The sequence below is a fragment of the Pimephales promelas genome, chromosome 19, assembly GCF_988280905.1.
Source record: "Pimephales promelas chromosome 19, fPimPro1.hap1.1, whole genome shotgun sequence".
Classification (NCBI taxonomy): Eukaryota; Metazoa; Chordata; class Actinopteri; order Cypriniformes; family Leuciscidae; genus Pimephales; species Pimephales promelas.
In genome coordinates, this window is record NC_142787.1 from 17,531,032 (window position 1) to 17,551,138 (window position 20,107).

Below are 20,107 nucleotides of genomic sequence, written 5' to 3' on the forward strand. Positions count from 1 at the left end.
GGGAATGCATATCATTGGTGTTTAATATGGATATGCTTTCCACACGCAGCTCTTGTGGAGCTGTTCAGCGCTGCGGTGCTGAAACCTCATCATGACGCAGACGGTTACGTCAACTATTTAACAATTATCCTACTGAACAGCCGTTCCCTTCTTATTTATCATTATAAGTTATATCCTTAGATTGGGATATAACTTCTAGTCGATTTGGCTAAAGAACGAGATATTAATTTGAACCGATGTAAACTATTCAACGAGATTATAAAATCTAGCTCATGACCTCCGAGTGGTTCGCGAACATTTGAGCAGTTTTGTCCGTGTAATGTTTCTAACAAAAGCTTCAATTCCTGCTCAATTTCTAAGCGTTATAATGGTCGTCGGCTATTTATAGAGAAGCATTCCCCTCCGCTTCCATGCGCAACTCACCCCGCCCGACTCCCCCGGGACCGGAGCATCCTACCCCAGGTAGAAATCGACGACGTCAGAGCGGTTCGTAATTTGACGAGTAAACATCCCTTCCCCTTCCACAACTCTCTCATTGGTGGCTTTCCATGCGCGTTCAATTACTCGCTCACACTGCATCAGAATTAAGAGGAGAATCTAGCTTCATCCAAGGAAGGCTTTTAGAGCTGGATTGATATTTGTTTGTGTTTACATAGTCTCTATTTATTTGTTAACTTATTTCTATTTAATAGTTTTGTATTCGTCGTGATCACCCAGATCATTTTTAAGTGGTTGTAATTGATTTGAAATGGAAGAAAGATGTCGTCCAATGTTGCTGTGCAGTGTTCTTGCTCTGTTCTGTGCGCTGGTGTCCTCCGCTGTGGACAGACAGTATCTGAACGAATGGGCGGTGGAGATTCCAGGAGGAGCCCAAAATGCGCGAGCCATCGCCGACGAGCTCGGATACAAATTAGTCCGACAGGTAAGTCACACCAAACACTGTGTTTTTCAGGGGTAAACCACTTGCCTCATACACATCTGTACCTGTATCAGTGTTGCATGCTATTGTATGTTCCCAATATGTTGTGTAATGCATTTATTCATAGCAACACTGTTGCTTGCCGGATCATATTTGATCTGTTATGTCGATATGAAGGTGCATTAGAAAAACGTGTTTAATCAGTTGCCAGAACTGCTTAACCATTATAAACACTGAAGCATCTGCTGGGTGATGGTTGAATGTGCTTTGCAACTAGGATGCTTATTATTTTTGTATAATCTAGATAGTTAGTTAGATCTGACATTTTATATAGATTTTTTTGTTAACACAACAATGCAAAATGTAGATAGCAAATAAAATATTTAATGCAATTTCTACATTTGCTATAATTCAGACATGCCACAGTCAGCTAGTTAAAAAATCACCTGTTGTGTCTCAAGAAACTCAAGAAAACCCAAGTAAGCTGCTATGCATTTGTAGATCTATAATAAATCTTTTTTTTTTTTTTTTGTGAAGTAGCTTCAGGCCGACTAGACCAGACAGATGGGAACTGCGTCATTATGGCCAGGCTTAATTTAGCTCCAAATATGAACCGTTCTCTTCAGTCAATTCTCTTTTTTTGTTCATCTGCAGATTGGGGCGCTGGAAAACCATTATTTATTCAAGCGACACAGTCACCCTAGCAGGACCAAAAGAAGTGCGGATCATATCACCAAACGTCTATCGGAAGATGACAGGGTATGAGACTTTTCCAAAGCCCTTGCACTGCTGTCTTTCTGTGTAGTACATTATAAGAAGATGGGCATTTATTCAAAAACTCATCTGAGATATCAATAAAAATGATGTATGTAGGCTTATGTCATGCATTTTCATAGTTTGATATTCACAAAGAATAAATCATTCCTATTAGCAACAGTTTGAATGTGATTTTGATGTAGGAGATGGTTCTGAATGGCACCTGTGGCTTCTCCTTTAGGTGTCCTGGGCCGAACAGCAGTATGAGAAACGAAGGGCCAAACGTGCCCCGCTGGGGACAGAATGTAAGGACTGTTCGGTGGACAAACTCTTCGACGACCCCATGTGGAACCAACAGTGGTATCTAGTGAGTCTCGACATCTTAATTTTCCTTTGTCAAAAGTGCTGTTTGAATTTCTTTTGCTCTGCAAGAATTTTCAGGCAATGATTCCAGAGGTATTTTTTTCTCATTCGTTTTCATAATTGTTGTTCTAAACCTTGATGTACTTCACTAAAATAATTTGGTGTAGGATTTATTTTGAAATAATTTTTCTACTCATAAGTTGCTAAATTTCACAAAGATGTACAAAAAATGGTAAATATCCATTTAATTAAAGGAGGTAAAATGACAAAGTATTTTCTTTCTGTAAAACGGACTGTACTCTTTAATTTACAACTTGGAAAAAGCAATGTGTGTGTGTGTGTGTGTGTGTGTGTGTGTAGTTTACTGTATATAAATTATAATTATTAGTGCTTTCAAATCGATTATTTGCAATTAATTGCATCCAATAAAAGTATGTATATATATTAGGGCTGTCAAACGATTAATCGCGATTAATCGCATCCAAAATAAAAGTTTGTGTTTATATAATATATGTGGGTGCACTGTGTATAATTATTTTATATATATATATATATATATATATATATATATATATATATATATATACACACACACATGAATGTATATTTAAGAAAAAAATTTATATATAAAATATTTATATTTATATATAATATAAATTATATATAAATCTATATACATAATATACATGAAAATATTTCTTAAATATATACAAGCATGTGTGTGTATTTATATATATAAAATAATTCTACACAGTGCAACCACATATATTATATAAACACAAACTTTTATTTTGGATGCGATTAATCTCAATTAATCTTTTGACAGCCTATATATATATATATATATATATATATATATATATGTGTGTGTGTGTGTGTGTAATGTATAATGTATGCTTTGTTAGTTTGTATGTTTGAAACTTTGATATTAGGTCCGATTAATCACGAATAATCGTTTTGACAGCACTAATGTATATTATTTTGTATAACTAGTTTTAGAAGGTATTGGGAAACTCACTCGATAGGAGTGGGTGGCCAGTCCTAAGGTGTTTTCTCTAATTCACATTTCCATGGTAACAGCATGTTAGTCATTCGGTAGAAGTTGAAATCACACTACTTGTCTACTTGTCTTATATATCATTGCTTAAAAACCTCAGATCCCAGTTTGACTTGAAAACTTAATGTGTTCTCGATAAAAAATAACAATTTCTAATACTAGAACCGATGGACTTGTGTGCTCAAATGCGGAACCCATTAATGTTATCAACAGCTTTGTTGTAACAATCCTTTTTGGTGAATTACATTTCCTGTCTCTTGGCTTTCAGTACGGGGTCAGTTGTCCCTCTGGACCCGATGTGTGGTTGAAGCCCAGTGTTTTTAAGCTTTCAGAGCTCATAGTATGGCTAAACAAAACATTAGATAAAGGAGAACGCTTCTTAATCCCAAACAACAGAAGAGTCAATCACACATTAGTACCAATTTACTGAAACACAATGGATTGATGGGTTTATCTTATGGAAGCCAAGCTCTTAATGCCAGAGAATGGCTTCCGCACAGTCACAGATGGGAAGGATTCAGCTGGCTCTAATATGGATCACAGCTCATGGTTTATATAGCAAGTCACTCTAATAAAATTGAAAACATCCATTTGCATTTCCGACTGAGGGATTAATTTTTTGGACAAACATTTTACTCTAAAACGCAATTTAGCGGTGGCATGAACCGGCAGAGAACATTTGTTCATTCCTGTGTTGAGCATGTTTGTGTGAGCGCCGCCACCTCTTAACCTAATTGCTCATGAAGTTCCTGTCCAGTTTATTTTAAACAGTGCCTGTCACTGAATTTAGCTCATTAGCTGATGTAAACCTCTCCATTTTTTCGGAATCAACCCAGATGAAAGTGATCCAAAGTGAAAAATAGAGTACAACTAAAAATCCCATTCATTTGATTTCTAATAGTAATGCATGAACCTCTTGAAGCAGACCTACCATGGGCTCAAAGGTTGTGAAGTGATGGTTTTAGCTACTGTAAAAACCACAACTCTGTAATTTTTACTATTAACCGATACACGTAAATTGTGCCCAAAGTGCTTAGAAGTGATCTCTCACTCCCATAAAGCATTGACATAGCTGTTTGTGAATAATTCGATAATTTGAATTATTTTGAATTTATTTGAATGTAATTTTCTTGACTAGTCATATATTTACATGAATGCATAGTATATTAGCCAATAGTTTTAGCTAGTCCTTGTTTGAAATTAAAGTTTGCAATGCTTTTATTCATCTCAGAGGTTGGTTTGGTTTGGATTCTAACCCTTTTTAATGCAGAATGGAGAAAATGAACAAAAAAAGCCCAAGGCTTCTTAAAAGTGGGCAGCCTCCTTGTGCTCCATTGGTCAATTTGAGTGATGATGCAGTGAAGGCAGGTGGTTAAATAGGGACAGAAACAATGACGTTCATCCTTAGGAGATGAAAGGGTAGATAGAAAAGAGGGATATGGATTTACGGAGGAGAAAGACGGCTCAGTGAATAGATTACATTTCACCAGAGAAGACTGCTGATAATTCAATTAAAGAGATGACTCATATCATATCTTTCTTTCTCTGTATTGAAAACACTGTGTACATGGAACATTTTTAGACGTACCACTGTGTTTGACTGCATCTCTTTTGAGGCAATGATCAAGCTAGAGTGTTTATACACCTACCCATAGTGAAGTTTCTTGACTCACTTAAAGGTGCTATGGCGGTGGTAGATGAGTAATGTGGGGTTTACAGCCCTCCTGAGGTCACGCTGGTTGTGATTGTGCTATGTGGCAGAGCCGTCATGTGTGGCGGGTCGTTTCTTTCTCTCCCCCTTCCCCCTCCTGTCTTTCCAGAGTGAGACCTCGGCTATGAGTCATGCTTCATGGTAGTGTTACTGCAGCGTCTATGCATAATTCGTGAGCAGATCATAGAACTATTTGTTCCTCTCTGTCCTTTATTCCATCACTATTATGCTTTGGTACATAAATATGTATATATACTATATAGCTGTGTTTTGAATTAAGTGACAAGATTTTTTTTAATGATCGAATTTTTTTTTGGTGTTTTGTGAAGCACTTTTAATAGCTTCCTCCAGCCTCCATCGATCAATTTTAGGAAAATAGCCTAGGCTGTGTGGGACAAGCATAGAGTGAATACGCCCCTTCTCTAATGGAGTAGGTGTTTTAGATCTGCAATTTAACTGGATATCTGCATTGTGAGCAAACAGAATAGATTGGAACATTATTGAAGCTTGTTTAGGCCATTTTTGTATAGGCCCCCTTTAGTTTAGCAAGTGATGGAAGCCTTTTTTCACATAAAAAATTAAGAGAAAAGTCATTGACATGAAAAAGCTGAATTTCTTTGTCGTAATTATGATATTTGCCGTGTGACCTCATAATTTCGACTTTCTGACTTTTTATGTCATCATTTTAACTTTGTATTTCATAATTTCAACCTTATCTCAAATTCGGAAATGGGATAGTTATGACATGAAAGCATTAATTTTATTCTTATAACTTGTATGAATAACTCAATACTCAAAAAGACCAAATTTGTGACCATTTTCTATATGTCGTGGGCTGTGTCTGAAATCGCCCCAATACCCTTAAATGGGGCACTATTTGAGGGCACAGCCATTTGTAGTTTTAGAAACCACAATGTACGTTATCAAGTGCACTCATTCGTTCCCACTATGCACCGCAATAGCGAGTGTACAACCAATGTACACTCATATAGTAACACAGTCTCATCCCAAATCGTCATATAACTGACATTTTGGGACGTATTTTGACCATACGTCAATATCCGCCTTTTTAGGGCCCCCTTAAACGTCGGTAGATGGCGATCCCGGGCCGTCATACAACTGACGCTTTACCTTTAACGTCAGTTAGGTGACGGGTTAGGTTTAGGGTTAAGTTTAGGTATGGGGTAGAGTTAGGATCCCATAACCTCATCTACCGACGTTTAAGGGGGCCCTAAAAAGGCGAATATTGACGTATGGTCAAAAGACGTCCCAAAACGTTAGTTATATGACGATTTGGGATGAGACCGGGTTGCATATATATATATTTATGTATATATAAATCTATGCGCTGCTGAAACGGCTTCAAACGGCTGGTCCAATGTGGCTACAGCGTAATATCATACTGGCTACAGCGTAATATCATACAGGTATAAATTCCTTTTTACTTGATTGTTAAATTACTTGATTAATTAAGGTTTATACATGCTAGTTTCCATGACAGAGTTCAAGATAAATCTTTTCATCTTACTACTGGAGCTTTGAGTTTGCTAAGTTTCAAATGATTATTAAATGGCAAGCACAAACTAGTCCTTCCGGTGAATTCACTCACTCTTTTTAATTCACTCCTACAAGTGAACTATTTTAGTGGAGTAATGTAGGGAAGGGAATACTGAATGAGGCTATAGGGTGCGATTTCGAACGCTAACGTGATCTACAGAAAGAGTCACTAAGTGAATCAATGAACTAATGTGATTTATTTTGTTGAATAGAATCAAAAGATTCAATTCACTAAAATGAATCAAAATCCGACTGGATGGCAAAATCTGCTAATACATTTGACACTACTCTGGTTAACTACATTTTATATACTAGCTGCAGACTGTATTTCCCAACACTGCGAAGAAGCTCTCTGATATTTAATTATCGGTCAATAAGAAAAATCCCCTCATGGTCTAGTATGGACTGAAAATACTCTCCACAAACTAAAAGGTCAGCTTGGGCGATTCTATCGCCGGCTTTCATTTTCAAGCAAACAGCTTTTGTTGGAAGGGTCAGTGGATGTGTCATACGAAGAGGCTTTTGTCTTTATGAAAAGGTTGAGAGTACCTCAGAATGTTGAGTGGTACTCAGGTATATGACGGTGAATTACTCAGCACACTTAAACTGTCTTTCCTCTTCCTCCCCTATCAGCAAGACACCCGGACGTCTTCATCCCTCCCCAAATTGGATCTACACGTGATCCCGGTGTGGAAGAAGGGCATCACAGGCAAAGGAGTGGTCATCACCGTGCTAGATGACGGTCTGGAGTGGAATCACACCGACATATACCCTAACTACGTAAGTGTGTCGTCATGCAACGCCTACTGGACTACCATCCGTAAACCTCTGCGCTGTAGTTTCCATGCCAACGGCTACCCCTTCAACCGTGCAGAGGATTATCCATAGTGACACCTACCACAACACGAGCAAAGACTTCCAATGTAGAAGGCCACAAACCAAAAATCTCACTCGCTCATTCAGAGCTATTTAAAAATTCAGTCTGAATGAGTACCAATTACATAAGACTGCAGTGAGCCCAGCATCCTTTTTTTTTGCAATAGAGACGACTCATAAATCACAGGATAATATCAAACATCTGTTTCCTATTAGGATTTGAGTACATAGTAGCATCGGTCGTCGCTCTGCTGTTGGCTTGTTTACAAACAGCAGTCAAAAAGAAACCTTTAAAAGAGACTCGTATGTGGCTGATGCTGGCAAGTGTGGCAATGTGTGTGCACACACTCACACTAAATAAAAATATACTTAGAAAATTTGTTTTATTTGCATAAACTTACACATTAAATTCAAAGTGTTTGACAGGTGACTTAAAAAAAGCATATAAATATAATAAACAAAAAAATAAGGTAGGTAGTAACAACCAACACAGTAAGTTTTATGTAAGTTTATGTATGCATCTGTAAATACTGTCACATGAACTTATAGGTTTCTGCATTCACGCTATGCTGAAATTTCCATAATTGTGAAGTTTTCTGACAATGTATTTATCAGCAGTATTTATCCCAAACTAATATTCACATTTTGGGCCAGTTCACACAAAACATGTTTTTTTGCTTTTAAAAGCATGAAATTCAGAACAGAGTAAAAAAAAGGTCTTCAGACATGTTTTTTTTTTTAATTGAACTTATCTAACTTGAACGCCGTGTTTTTAGAACATTGTGTCATACACGAGATGCTGTAAAAGAGGCAAAGACGTCCATTGTAGCGAATTAAAAACAATGGAGAAACAGCGCCGTGGCCTACAAAAACGTGTGGAATGACTTTTTTGGTTATTAAACTTTTTATAAAAGCTTAATTGGATTTGTACATTTTGAGCATTTTCCTAGAAACAAATAATTTTCTTATGGGACATGTGTATGAACCACCTTGAGTATAATCTTAGTTGTAAAGTTACGGTAATTCCGACTATGGGAACACAGCATAATTCGGCATTTAGTTATCATCTTAGGATATAGGGCCTAACATATTTTTATACAATTTGCCATAAAATTAGTGCTTTCCAATTGATTAATTGCAATTAATTACATCCAACATAAAAGTTTATAAATATACGTATGTGTGTTTGTATATATACATAAATACAATAAATTTACTGCATATTTATGAAATTTTGTTAGAAGCGATTAATCGATTTGACAGCACTACGTACTGGTAAATAAAACTCTTTGCAATTCAGTGTAATTAGAAACAGTAGCGCACTGCAAATCCTTCTCTCTTTCTTGATACACTACACTTCCTACTCTACTTATAGCCTATTTGTTCTGTTTGTGCTAGAATCTAATTAATAATAATCTGCTTTCCTCAATGTAGGATCCTGCTGCTAGCTATGATTTTAACGACAACGATCCTGATCCCTTCCCCAGATACGACTCCACCAATGAAAACAAGTGAGTGAATGAATCTCTATACTCATCTCCAAATGAATGGGCAGAAAATCTCAAGAGATCCTAGGATCATAATTGCTGATCCAAACTTAAAAAACACAAGGACAGATTTTCCAAAGGTTTTAGCCTTCCAATTATCTTTAGCACCTCATACAGCGATAAGGAAACTGATTAGTGACTGGGAAATGTTACAAGCCTTGGACTGTCATAGTTATTTTCTGACCTCTTTAAAGAGATTTGCAGATTTATTTAACATCATACTAAATCTGTTCAGGGAGAATTAGACCAAGCTGGCATTGCTTTCCATCTTTAAGCTGCTATGAAAGAGAACTGACAGTGTCAGTAGGTCTGATCCAAGAAGGTCTGCTCTCCATCAGGGAATGAGTGTAATCCATTCCAATGGTACCTAACTCTTACATACCCTTACATAAGAGGATCAGAATCCATGCACATCTATTACGTGCATACATGCATAATCAAAATGAAAAAAAATAAAAATAAATAAATATATATATATAATTATTATTTATTGTTTAATTTATCACATTAATCCCATATACAGTATCAATACTATAGATATCTGTGCCAGAGGAAAGCATAAATAGATTACAAAAATGTATTGTATTGTTATACACACACACAAGCACACTCACACATACGCACACACCCATATACACACACACACACACACACACACACACTGTTTTTTGCTTTATGTACAAATGCAGATTAGTGTGTCACATCATTAGTGCCTCAGGAAACATGTCAAATTGAAGTATTTTACATTTGCATACAGGTCAGAGAGCATATTTAATTGCAGTAATTTTGTGATGTGTTATTTAATAATTAAATCAACACGATAAATTGACGGTCCTAGTCAAAGTGAAGCTTTGAAACAGAAAAATAAGTGGTCATGAAAATATAAACACTCATTATTCTTCATCCATGTGATTGTGTGTCTAGGCCAGTGAATGACTCATACTGTGCAGCTAGTTTTTGTTTTGCTGATACACACACACACACACACACACACACACACTCATAACACTTATAAAGGCACATTGCAAGCTCGTTCAACCTCTCGCCCGCCCATATCAATATATTATTTTGTCAACTGTGCTCAAGGTGCTTTGCTATGATTGTCTGTACCGTGTTAAATGCATCAACAGCTCATTAGTGTTTCAGAGGATGGTTATTACAAAGGAGGGAAACAAAAAATCATTAACAGTTTTCAAGAGGAAACATTTTCACATTTTCTAAAACTAGCATCATCATTATTATTGATAACCATATTAGTACCTATAGTGCATGATATGATGTCTCAAATCATATGGCTTCTTAAGAAAAGATTGCGTTTACAAGAGACTGGTCTTTTGGTTTTCACTTGGAAGACAATTAAATGGTTAGAAACATCTCATAAAATATATCCTGTGTTTTGGACAAGTAAGCAACCCCTTTAGCAACCACCCAAAATACCTACCAACTACCAAACACTAGCAACCTCCCGGAACACCTTAGCAACCACCTAGCAACTATCCAAAACACTAGCAACCATCTCTTGGCGTATTCCTTGTGTCCGAAGATCAATGAGAAGGATTTTGTCTAAGGCAGCAAGCTCTCAATTGGCTACAAAGACTTACAGACTTTAGAGCAGATGGGACAGAGAAAGTTCAGGTTGCTGTCGTTGGGTACTTGGGCAGCCAATTCTATCTTTCATTTACACTTCGCTTGGGCAGTTTTCACTCTGAGTTCTTCAAATTCCCTGGCAGCCTTCCATGTGATGTTTCTCCACTTGGATCTGCCAGTATCTCCCAGTCTTGGGGGTTAACATCAGTTTGTATCAACTGGTGCTTCAGCTGCTCCTCGATTTCACTTGCCCTGGCAAAGTTCCTCAAAGAAAACCACTTTTGGCAGCCTCTCATCATCCATGCGTAACACATGTCCTGCCCAGCGAACCTGACACAGTAGCAGCATATTCTCAAAGCTTGGTAAACCCGCTTCTTCCAGAACTTCTGTATTTATCTTGAAGTCTTGTCACTGGCATAATGAAACAGCGAAAGGGGGATGGGACCTGTACAGGACCCATGATTCAGAACCACACAGCAGAGTGCACAGCAGGCGCAATGAGTGGTTCTGCCAGGCACATTTTTGGAGGTGGCCAAAGGAGCAGGCTTTGGCGAGCCTGTGGTCCAAGTCCTTGAATATTGTTAAATCATTTGAAATGATGCATCCCAAATAGGTGAATTGGTCCACTGTGTTCAGAGAATGGCCACTGATGTTGATCTTGGGTAGATTATACGTGTCTTTTGTAGGCTTCTGGTACATAACTTCAGTTTTCTTCAAGCTGATAGTCAGACCAAATGTAGCAACCATCTAGCAACCCCCAGAATATCCTAGAAACCACCTAGCAACCAGCCAGAACCCCCTAACAACTTAGCAACCATATCTAGCAACCATCCAGAATAACCTAGAAACCACCTAGCAACCAGCCAGAACCCCCTAACAACTACCTAGCAACCATTCATCAACCACCAAAACACACTATTGTCATGCAACCACCCAGAACACAAAAACAACCATGTAGAAACCACACAAAACACCCTAGAAACCACAGAGCAACTGTACAAAACACCAAAGCGTGTAGTAATGCCCTAAAACACACTAAGACCTTAGCAACCACACACCAGTATGATGTAACCATGTTTGCAAATCTGTGTTGGTCCACACATTTAGATATAATGGGTTTTGAACATGCCAGCTGTTACTGAATTTTCACCCTATTCTCTGTTGTTTCCCCTCAGGCATGGTACCAGATGTGCCGGAGAGATTGCCATGCAAGCAGACAACAAAAAGTGTGGCGTCGGAGTGGCCTTTAACTCGAAAGTGGGAGGTGTGTTGTCAAAAAGTGTTTGTCCACTTTCTGTATCTTTTTTTAACCAGTCAGGTTTGTGTTCAACAACAATGAGATGACAGCATGATTATATAACAGCACTGACCTGTACAACCAATCACACGAATACAAAACCCACCTGTCCATGTCCACTTGCACATATAAGCGTTAGTGAGTCATAACATTTAATCGTCACAATTCAAACACAATGAACGATTGTACAGTGGATTGTTTTGACCTCTCCATGAAGGTTAATCTTTTGGGCTTTCCATCTGCAGGAATACGAATGCTGGATGGAATCGTAACAGATGCTATTGAAGCCAGTTCGATTGGTTTTAACCCTGACCACGTGGACATCTATAGTGCAAGCTGGGGCCCTAACGATGACGGGAAGACAGTGGAGGGGCCTGGGCGTCTGGCCCAGAAAGCTTTTGAGTATGGTATCCAGAAGGTGAGAAGCGTGGGAATTGGTTTTACTGGACCAAATCTTAAACTACCATCCAGAACACCCTAGCAACCACCTAACAACGATTCAGAACACCCTAGCAACCACACAGCTAATGCATTGTGCTTATGGCATGGATCGCTTGGAGCACAAACCTGTCATAATCTACTAATCTCTAAACAATTGTTTTTACTCCAGGGGCGTGGTGGGAAGGGCTCTATTTTCGTCTGGGCATCTGGTAACGGTGGGCGTCAGGGCGACAACTGCGATTGTGATGGATACACAGACAGTCTCTACACCATCTCCATCAGCAGTGCGTCTCAGCAGGGTTTGTCCCCGTGGTACGCTGAGAAATGCTCCTCTACGCTTGCCACAGCCTACAGCAGCGGAGACTACACGGACCAGAGAATAGTGAGTCTTGCTCTTATGATCTCAATTATTATATTTATTTCCCTTGTATCAAATTACTGGATTTCTCTTTGGGGATTAATACATTGCAATCAATTAGTGCTGCTTTCATAAAGGTTTGTAAAATGTGTGTGTTTATGTATGTATGTATATTAGTATATATTATATAGGCTATGTTACAATCGATTAATCACGATTAATACATTTTAAGACACTAGTAAAAATAGATTCTGTGACAGTTTTGGGTCTTTTTTGGTTGGTGTGTTTGCTTGTTTTCTGTTGGGTTTTGTTATGTTGGCATTTAATCTTTTATCTGGTTGTCTTGCAGACTAGTGCCGATTTGCACAATGAATGCACAGAGACACACACTGGCACTTCTGCATCTGCCCCATTGGCTGCTGGGATATTTGCACTGGCTCTGGAGCAAAAGTATGTCAAACATCTTGCATTTTGTATGTTATATTGTTTGTAGGGTTTCATTGGATTACATCAATTAGAGTCGAATAGCATATACAATTTCCACCCATTTGGATTTCACATTAAGAAACATTTTAAATAAATTTAACGTCATGTATATTTATCAGTCATGCATGAATAAAAAGTTTAAGAAAATGGATAAGATTTCTGCACTCAAAAAAATCATGTCATCGTTTATTACTCACTATTTGCATATTTTATTTTATTTAAATAATCATTGCAATTGATGAGATTAAGCATAAAATTGATAAAATGGAAATATTTAATCTTAAATTTAGGAGTGTGCATTTCAATAAAATCTCTTGCCGCCCACCCTAGTCCTGATCTGACCTGGAGAGACCTTCAGCATTTGGTGGTTTGGACCTCTGAGTTTGATCCCCTGGCCAATAACCCAGGCTGGAAAAGAAACGGAGCTGGATTGATGGTCAACAGTCGGTTTGGGTTTGGCCTCCTGAACGCCAAGGCTCTGGTGGACCTGGCTGATCCCAAGGTCTGGAAGCATGTTCCGGAGAAGAAACAGTGCATCGTCAGAGATGAGACGTTCCAACCAAGGTAGAGTTTATTGAGTTTGCTTCCAGATGTTAGGTGCAGAAAATTCTGCATTTTTCAGCAGAGACAGGCCGGTGGTTTTGCACCTCACGTATGGAAGACAAAGCCAGCCTGATCTCCTGCCATCTGCTACTGCACTCAGCTATGGAAATTCATTAATAGACACATTAATGCAATAGATTCCGTGTGTGTGTGTGTGTGTGTGTGTGCATTAACGCCCATCTGTTGGTTATTTACAGAAGGATTTAATAGGAAGATATATTTTGAGAACTTAGAACTGGAATCCGTTCCAGTTTTTACTCGATAACCAGGGCGTTGTTTGTCCTCCTACATTTACGTCATAAAAACTCTAAAGATTGTGAAGCTTTAGTGTTCAGACAAAGCTCAGCTAGAAAAAACTGCACCTGAACAGATGTTTCATTTTCCTGGAACTGAATTTCCCTACAACCGGATGTCCTAATGCAAATGTCACGACACACATAATGTAGTTTATAGAATGCCACACAATCACACACAGCACAAGCTGCCAGTTGCCATTTTTGATATTTTCTACACATTTTTTTAAAACACTGTAGAATGAGAGTCCGTCCATCCACCCATCCCTATCCATCCGTTGTTTCACCATTTGGTGCGCATTATCACCATGGCTGTTCTTGGATGCAAATTCTGTGCTTTTCAATGTAATCTGTTGGGATTATAGTTCATATCACAGTGGGCAGAAAAATCCCTTCAATAATTTTCAAACTCGATGATAAAAACTGATGATAAAAGCATGTTTGAGCATCTTTTCTGAATTCATCATGTGAAAAAACTGGCTACTGGCTAGATAGAGACATAATACACAAAAATAAAATTCAAATGTTTTTGAAATAAGTTTTATGCTAACTGAGACTGCATGTATTTGATTAAAAAAAACAGCATTGTTGTGACATTTTATTCTTAAAAAAATATTTTAAAATGTATTTTATTCCTGTTAGGGTTAAGCTAATATTTCTGCATCATTACTCCAGTCTTCAGTGTCTTCAGCCACTCAAAGTACAATAGGATTCCCTGTGAATCTTGTCGATGCTAACGCCATGCTTTGCCTATCGAGCTACATGAATCACTATTTGCAAAAAAAAAAAACTCTATTTTAACTGTTAACACTTTTTGTGTATACAGACCATTGAAGGCTGCAGGAGAGATATCCATTGAGATCCCTACTAAGTCCTGTGCAGGACAGGCGAATTCTGTGGTGTCCTTGGAGCATGTGCAGGTTGAGGTCAGCATTGAGTACACACGGAGAGGAGACCTCCACATCACATTGACATCTCCGTCAGGTGAGATATATATACAAAATTAAACACTAGCATGTGCACATTTGGGAGCGAGAACACTGATTGTTAGGTTCGTCCCATTAGGTACTACCACAGTCCTGCTGGCGGAGAGAGAGAGGGACACATCATCCAATGGTTTCCGAAACTGGGCCTTCATGTCCGTGCACTCCTGGGGAGAGAATCCCACCGGCACTTGGACCCTGAAGATTACTGATACGGTACATTTTAGCATCTCCGCAAACACATATCAAATGCACATGGAGTGTCTGCTAATCATAATCCATTTCCCTCTCTCTCTCTCTCTCTTGCTAACAGTCAGGACGGATGGAGAACGAGGGTCAGATTATTAGCTGGAAGTTGATTTTGCACGGGACATCTGAGAAGCCTGACCACATGAAGATGGCGAGGGTGTACCTGCCCTACAACGCTGTACAAAACGATCGCAGAGGAGTGGAACCGATGGAAGACATGATCAAGGTCAGAAAGAGGATGCAGAGAAGAATGTTTATTGAAATTTAGGTTATTTGACTTGTTAACATTAAATCTACAGTTTCTATACTGACCCTTGTGAAAAAAACCTAAATCAAAATATATTTATTTCATTCTAAGTATACTACAAAAACATATTTACTGACATAATGCTTGAGGGTTACTGATATAAATATTATAATTAAACTTTATTTGGAGTACCTCTGTATTTGCACAATGCACAATTCTTAATATTATAAGGTCAACCTTTAAATTCAAGATATTAAAAGTATATTTGCAATAGATCCACTTTAGCACAATCAATCAAATATACAATAGTACATCTTTAGTTGAACTTCAGCACCATTTCCAGGTAACTAAAGTGCATTAAGTACAAAATTAATTGTTCCAATTTAGCAGATTTTAAGTATATCTGTTTAGTACACCAAATGTAGGGTATTTATATTAAAGGGATACTCCACTTTTTTTGGAAATACGCTCATTTTACAACTCCCCCAGAGTTAAACTGTTGAGTTTTACCTTTTTTTGATTCCATTCAGCCGATCTCCGGTTCTGGCGGTACCAATTTTAGCATAGCTTAGCATACATCATTGAAGTGCACAAGACCATTAGCATTTCAATATTTTTCCTATTTAAAACTTGACTCTTCTATAGTTACATTGTGCACTGAGACAGACGGAAAATGTAAAGTTGCGATTTTCTAGGCTGATATATGACTAGGAACTATACTCTCATTCCTGCGTAATAATCAAGAAACTTCACTGCCGTACCATGAGTGCAGCAGGCGTAATGTTATGACGCAGCGCCTGAAAATAATGCCCAGCTTCCAACGTGACGGGGACTAAGTTTATGTAGTCATCGCGTAGTAGTTTCTTGATTATTACGCAGGAATGAGAGTATAGTTCCTAGTCATATCAGCTTTACATTTTCCATCTGTCTTAGTGCACGATGTAACTATAGAAGAGTCAAGTTTTAAATAGGAAAAATATCGAAACACTTTGGTAATTTTTTTGGGAGAAATGCTAATGGTCTTGTGCACTTCAATGATGTATGCTAAGCTATGCTAAAAGTGGTACCGCCAGAACCGGAGATCGGCTGGATGGATTCAAAAAAGGTAAAACTCAACAGTTTAACTCTGGGGGTGTTGTAAAATGAGCCTATTTCCAAAAAAAAGTGGAGTATATCCATTTAAGTACATAATATGTAAATGTATTTGTAGTGTACATAGCATATTATATATTTATTTTTCACTAGGGGAGTGTTAACTCTCTGGCCAAACATTGAACTTCAAAAAAATGGTATTAGTTGTGGTTGCATGCTTTTGTTGTCTTCTGTCCTGTTATGTGCATGCGTCTGATGGACCTGTTGGAAAGAAGTGGTATGCAATTCCTCCAGTCTTAACTCAATCTCCTATCTCTCTGACCAGCAGGAACCTCCAACTCCACCTCAAAAACCTGAAATTTCAAGTCCGGTGGATCCAGACTCACTTCCTTCCACTGCCTCCTTCAGTGTCCCAGAGGAAAATCCAGCTGTTGCTCTAGGCCCCTCCTCTGCCAATCTCGCCCTGCTGCGTCTCCTCCAGTCGGCCTTCAACAGGCAGATGCCGGCGGTTCCTCCGCAGGTTCCGGCGGCTCCTCCCAAGAGCTTTCAGCGCGAAAGGATCCCACCGCAGAAGCTGTACCAAGCCCTCGACCAGCTGAACCGCTACAGGGGCTCCGAAAACGGCCTGTTCAGTGACTACAGCGACAACTTCTATAGAGCCCAACCATACAGGCACAGAGACGACCGGCTGCTTCAGGCGCTGTTTGACATGCTCGGAGACGACCAGCAATGAGACCAACGGGATAGGACAGGAAGAGTAGGTAAAAGAAGCCAGATGCCCTGCTGAAAAGACCAGCTTAAGGCCCCAATATACTTTTTCATTCTTCGCTGTGGGGGTAAAAGGAAGTTCGTAACACCTTTGCTTTGCGGCACTATACTATTAGCAAACATCCCGACACCAGGAAGTTTTGAACTGACATGATTTTATTTGAAATGACATCGCAGCAGTTCGTTCTTCATTCGGCTTGAAGTATATCAGGGCCTTTAGGACTGCTTGTTCACCAGCAAAAATTGGATCGTGAAGGTTTTGTTTGTGAAACAGCATGTTAAACTGGTCTTGGTATTTAAGTTGAGCAAGTTATGCATCGCAACTTCTAAAATGCAGCTGGTGAACCTGACAACCTAGTCTTTTCAGCAGGGCGAATGGGCAAGATGGGAAGTAAAATGGTACATAGAGGGACTTAAGGGTGATGAAATGAGATACAGAGAGGAACATGGCATATTGTTCTCTTCCAGACAAGCTTGTTTTTATCTGCACATGTAGTTATCAAGTATAAGCATTCTAAGGCCTGTGTCTGTCAGTGTGAGTGTTTGTATATCTGTGGTGAACAGCCAGCTGTATTTATCTCTCAGTTTTGAACCAGGTTGCTATGATATGACAGGACCAATCATGTTGTCTCTTGACCTTTGCCCTCTTGATGATTTTTCTCATGTTGCCTTCACTGCCACCAACTTTTGCATGCTATTAAAACGTTTACATTAGAATCTTATGAGAATATTCTACTATAAAGATGATTGTAAATTGTAAAGATTTGGGAAATTCTCATTCTTCGCAGAATCAGTCCTTAAAGTTAACATGAAATCAAAACTGACCCGATGTACTCAATGCACGTTCTTGTGCAAGGTTTGTGAGTGCAAGCTATTCCAAGTACATAAATGGTTGTCTTAATTTAAATTTTTTTGACTGATGTCACAAATTTCTCTTTCAATCCGTCCCTGGCTCTTTTCTGAAATATAACACCCACTTTTCACAGGTCAGATTGATAGCTTATATTATTTAAATACTGTTTTCTAGAGCAGGGTTTCTCAACCTGGGTGTATGGACCGCTTGGGTGATTAATAATGGAAACTACAGGGAGTCTGTGAGATTGTGATAGAAATCCCAATGCCAAATAAAAGGTGTAAAAATATTTTATCTGTAAACAAAATTGTACTTACAAAGATACTCACTCTTTTATTCTAAATTGGGTGGATGATAGAAGCATCGTGACCATTCAGAATGATTAAATTCTTAATTAAAGCTAATAATTATGTATTGAAGGGAATCTGTGTCTAAAATACTAAAATTTAAAAAAAAATATTATTAATTTATTATTATTATCAATTATTATTATTATAATTAAATTATTATTGTTATCTAAAACTTAAAAAAACGATTTGAAAAATAAACATTTGATCAACTAAATAAACTAAAATTATAAATAAACATTTAGAAAAACAAATAAAAACTACAAAATGACTAAAACTTTAAGAAAATTTAAAGTGAAAAAAAAAAGAAAATGTAATACAAAACATTAACAAAAACTATAACTATTTGTAATATATAATAACTATAATTGAGGTCATATGTGGTTTAGCAGACAGAAAAGTTTGGGAAACCTTGTTTTAGACTAAAAGACATCAGTAACACCTGGTTCTACCACTGAGTGTTTATAGATCACTGTAACACTTAGGATGACAGCATTTATAGAGAACTATCATTCAGTAAACTGTACAGTACCGAGAACATGTACCCGTGGGACACCTTAAAGCCTAAATTTCTCTGCCCTTTTTTTGCAAAAATGTTACCATGTTCCTCTCCCTTGCTCTCTCTAGAAACATCTGCTTTATAAATTACCTCTTAATAGTTAAATTATGGTTTTAGAACTCATGTGAAAGTGTTACACATGAGTACATCCCAAGCAACTGAGTACGTATCAACTGGTTTTGTATTTTAAAATTCATAAAACAAAGATAAAGTTTTATTTTTCTAAGAGTTCATAGTAGTTTATGAGTACACAAAGTAATATCTATATATAACCCTAATATATTAAATCACTATTTACCTCATAAGCCTAAATCGCAATTCCTATTATCTCTTATGAGTATATGTTGTTGTACCTTTAGCCTGAATGTCTCTGGAATTATTTCCAATAAACTTTATCCAGCTGTTGTGATGATGCTCTGAAAGGGATTGTCTGTGATTTGCATTTGTAAAACAGGCTTGAATGTTCTTGCTCTATTCTATTTTCGCACAACCTAGTGCAAATGTTTATCCTTTTAAGTTAACTATGTTAAGTTACCTTTTAAGTTAAATGCAAAAGTAATTCATATGTTCTGTTTTTATTTTTTAAAGATATAATCTGAAATTGTTGGAAATGCCATTTTGCCAAAAAGAAATAATTTAATAAATGTTTGTCATGGTTCAGCACATAATTTTTATTATTTTATTTTTCAGAGTGTTGGAAATTATCCATTTTTACTGTAGCCTTATATTTAAAAAGAGCCAGGCCAGGTTTGGTGGCTGTAACTGTAGCCTGATCTTCTGATCCAATAGAATGTATCAAGGTGACAACAAAAAAAAAGTGACCGTTTACACACACACACACACCTTTTTGGTTGGTGTTTATACCAATTTGGTCCAAAGTTGTTTACAAAATATATAGTTTAATGTATATCGATATGAAATGACTTTTATCTTAATAAACTGAACATTAATATTGCAAGCAAAAATCTTGTATATGCATTGTGTTAGACTCACTCAATAATCATTTTTAATTTTTAAAGTTCAAATACCAAGATGCATTTGTATGAATTGAGGAAGAGCTTTCTTTCACACATGTTGAGAATGAAAGTAGGCTAAATACTTAATTTCCTGCTTCACTTCATTAATAATTCAAACATCTTTGGTTTGTGAGAGCTTTAA

The 20,107-nt window shown here is 37.6% G+C and overlaps 1 protein-coding gene and 1 long non-coding RNA gene across 3 annotated transcripts; one reads left to right on the top strand and one right to left on the bottom strand.

The window, feature by feature from the left end:
* Positions 1–479: 479 nt before the first annotated feature.
* On the top strand, positions 480–18,332 carry pcsk1 (proprotein convertase subtilisin/kexin type 1). 2 transcript variants are annotated; one of them, XM_039688236.2, is made up of 14 exons: positions 480–922; positions 1,574–1,678; positions 1,917–2,042; positions 6,997–7,143; positions 8,674–8,750; positions 11,549–11,637; positions 11,916–12,088; positions 12,281–12,493; positions 12,819–12,919; positions 13,286–13,519; positions 14,678–14,835; positions 14,917–15,050; positions 15,148–15,309; positions 16,748–18,332. In XM_039688236.2, exons 1-14 carry the CDS (start codon positions 749–751, stop codon positions 17,153–17,155), a joined length of 2,301 nt encoding a protein of 766 aa, XP_039544170.2. In that variant the 5' UTR covers positions 480–748; the 3' UTR covers positions 17,156–18,332. The 2 variants fall into 2 exon arrangements, with proteins under 2 accessions (XP_039544170.2, XP_039544171.2); XM_039688237.2 differs by having other exon boundaries at positions 484–922; positions 16,751–18,332.
* Positions 18,333–18,986: 654 nt separating this feature from the next.
* On the bottom strand, positions 18,987–19,901 carry LOC148970790 (uncharacterized). The gene is made up of 2 exons (XR_016147605.1): positions 19,719–19,901; positions 18,987–19,670 (listed from the first exon to the last, which is right to left on the bottom strand). It is a non-coding gene; the product is annotated as an uncharacterized LOC148970790 (long non-coding RNA).
* Between the last annotated feature and the right edge of the window lie 206 nt (positions 19,902–20,107).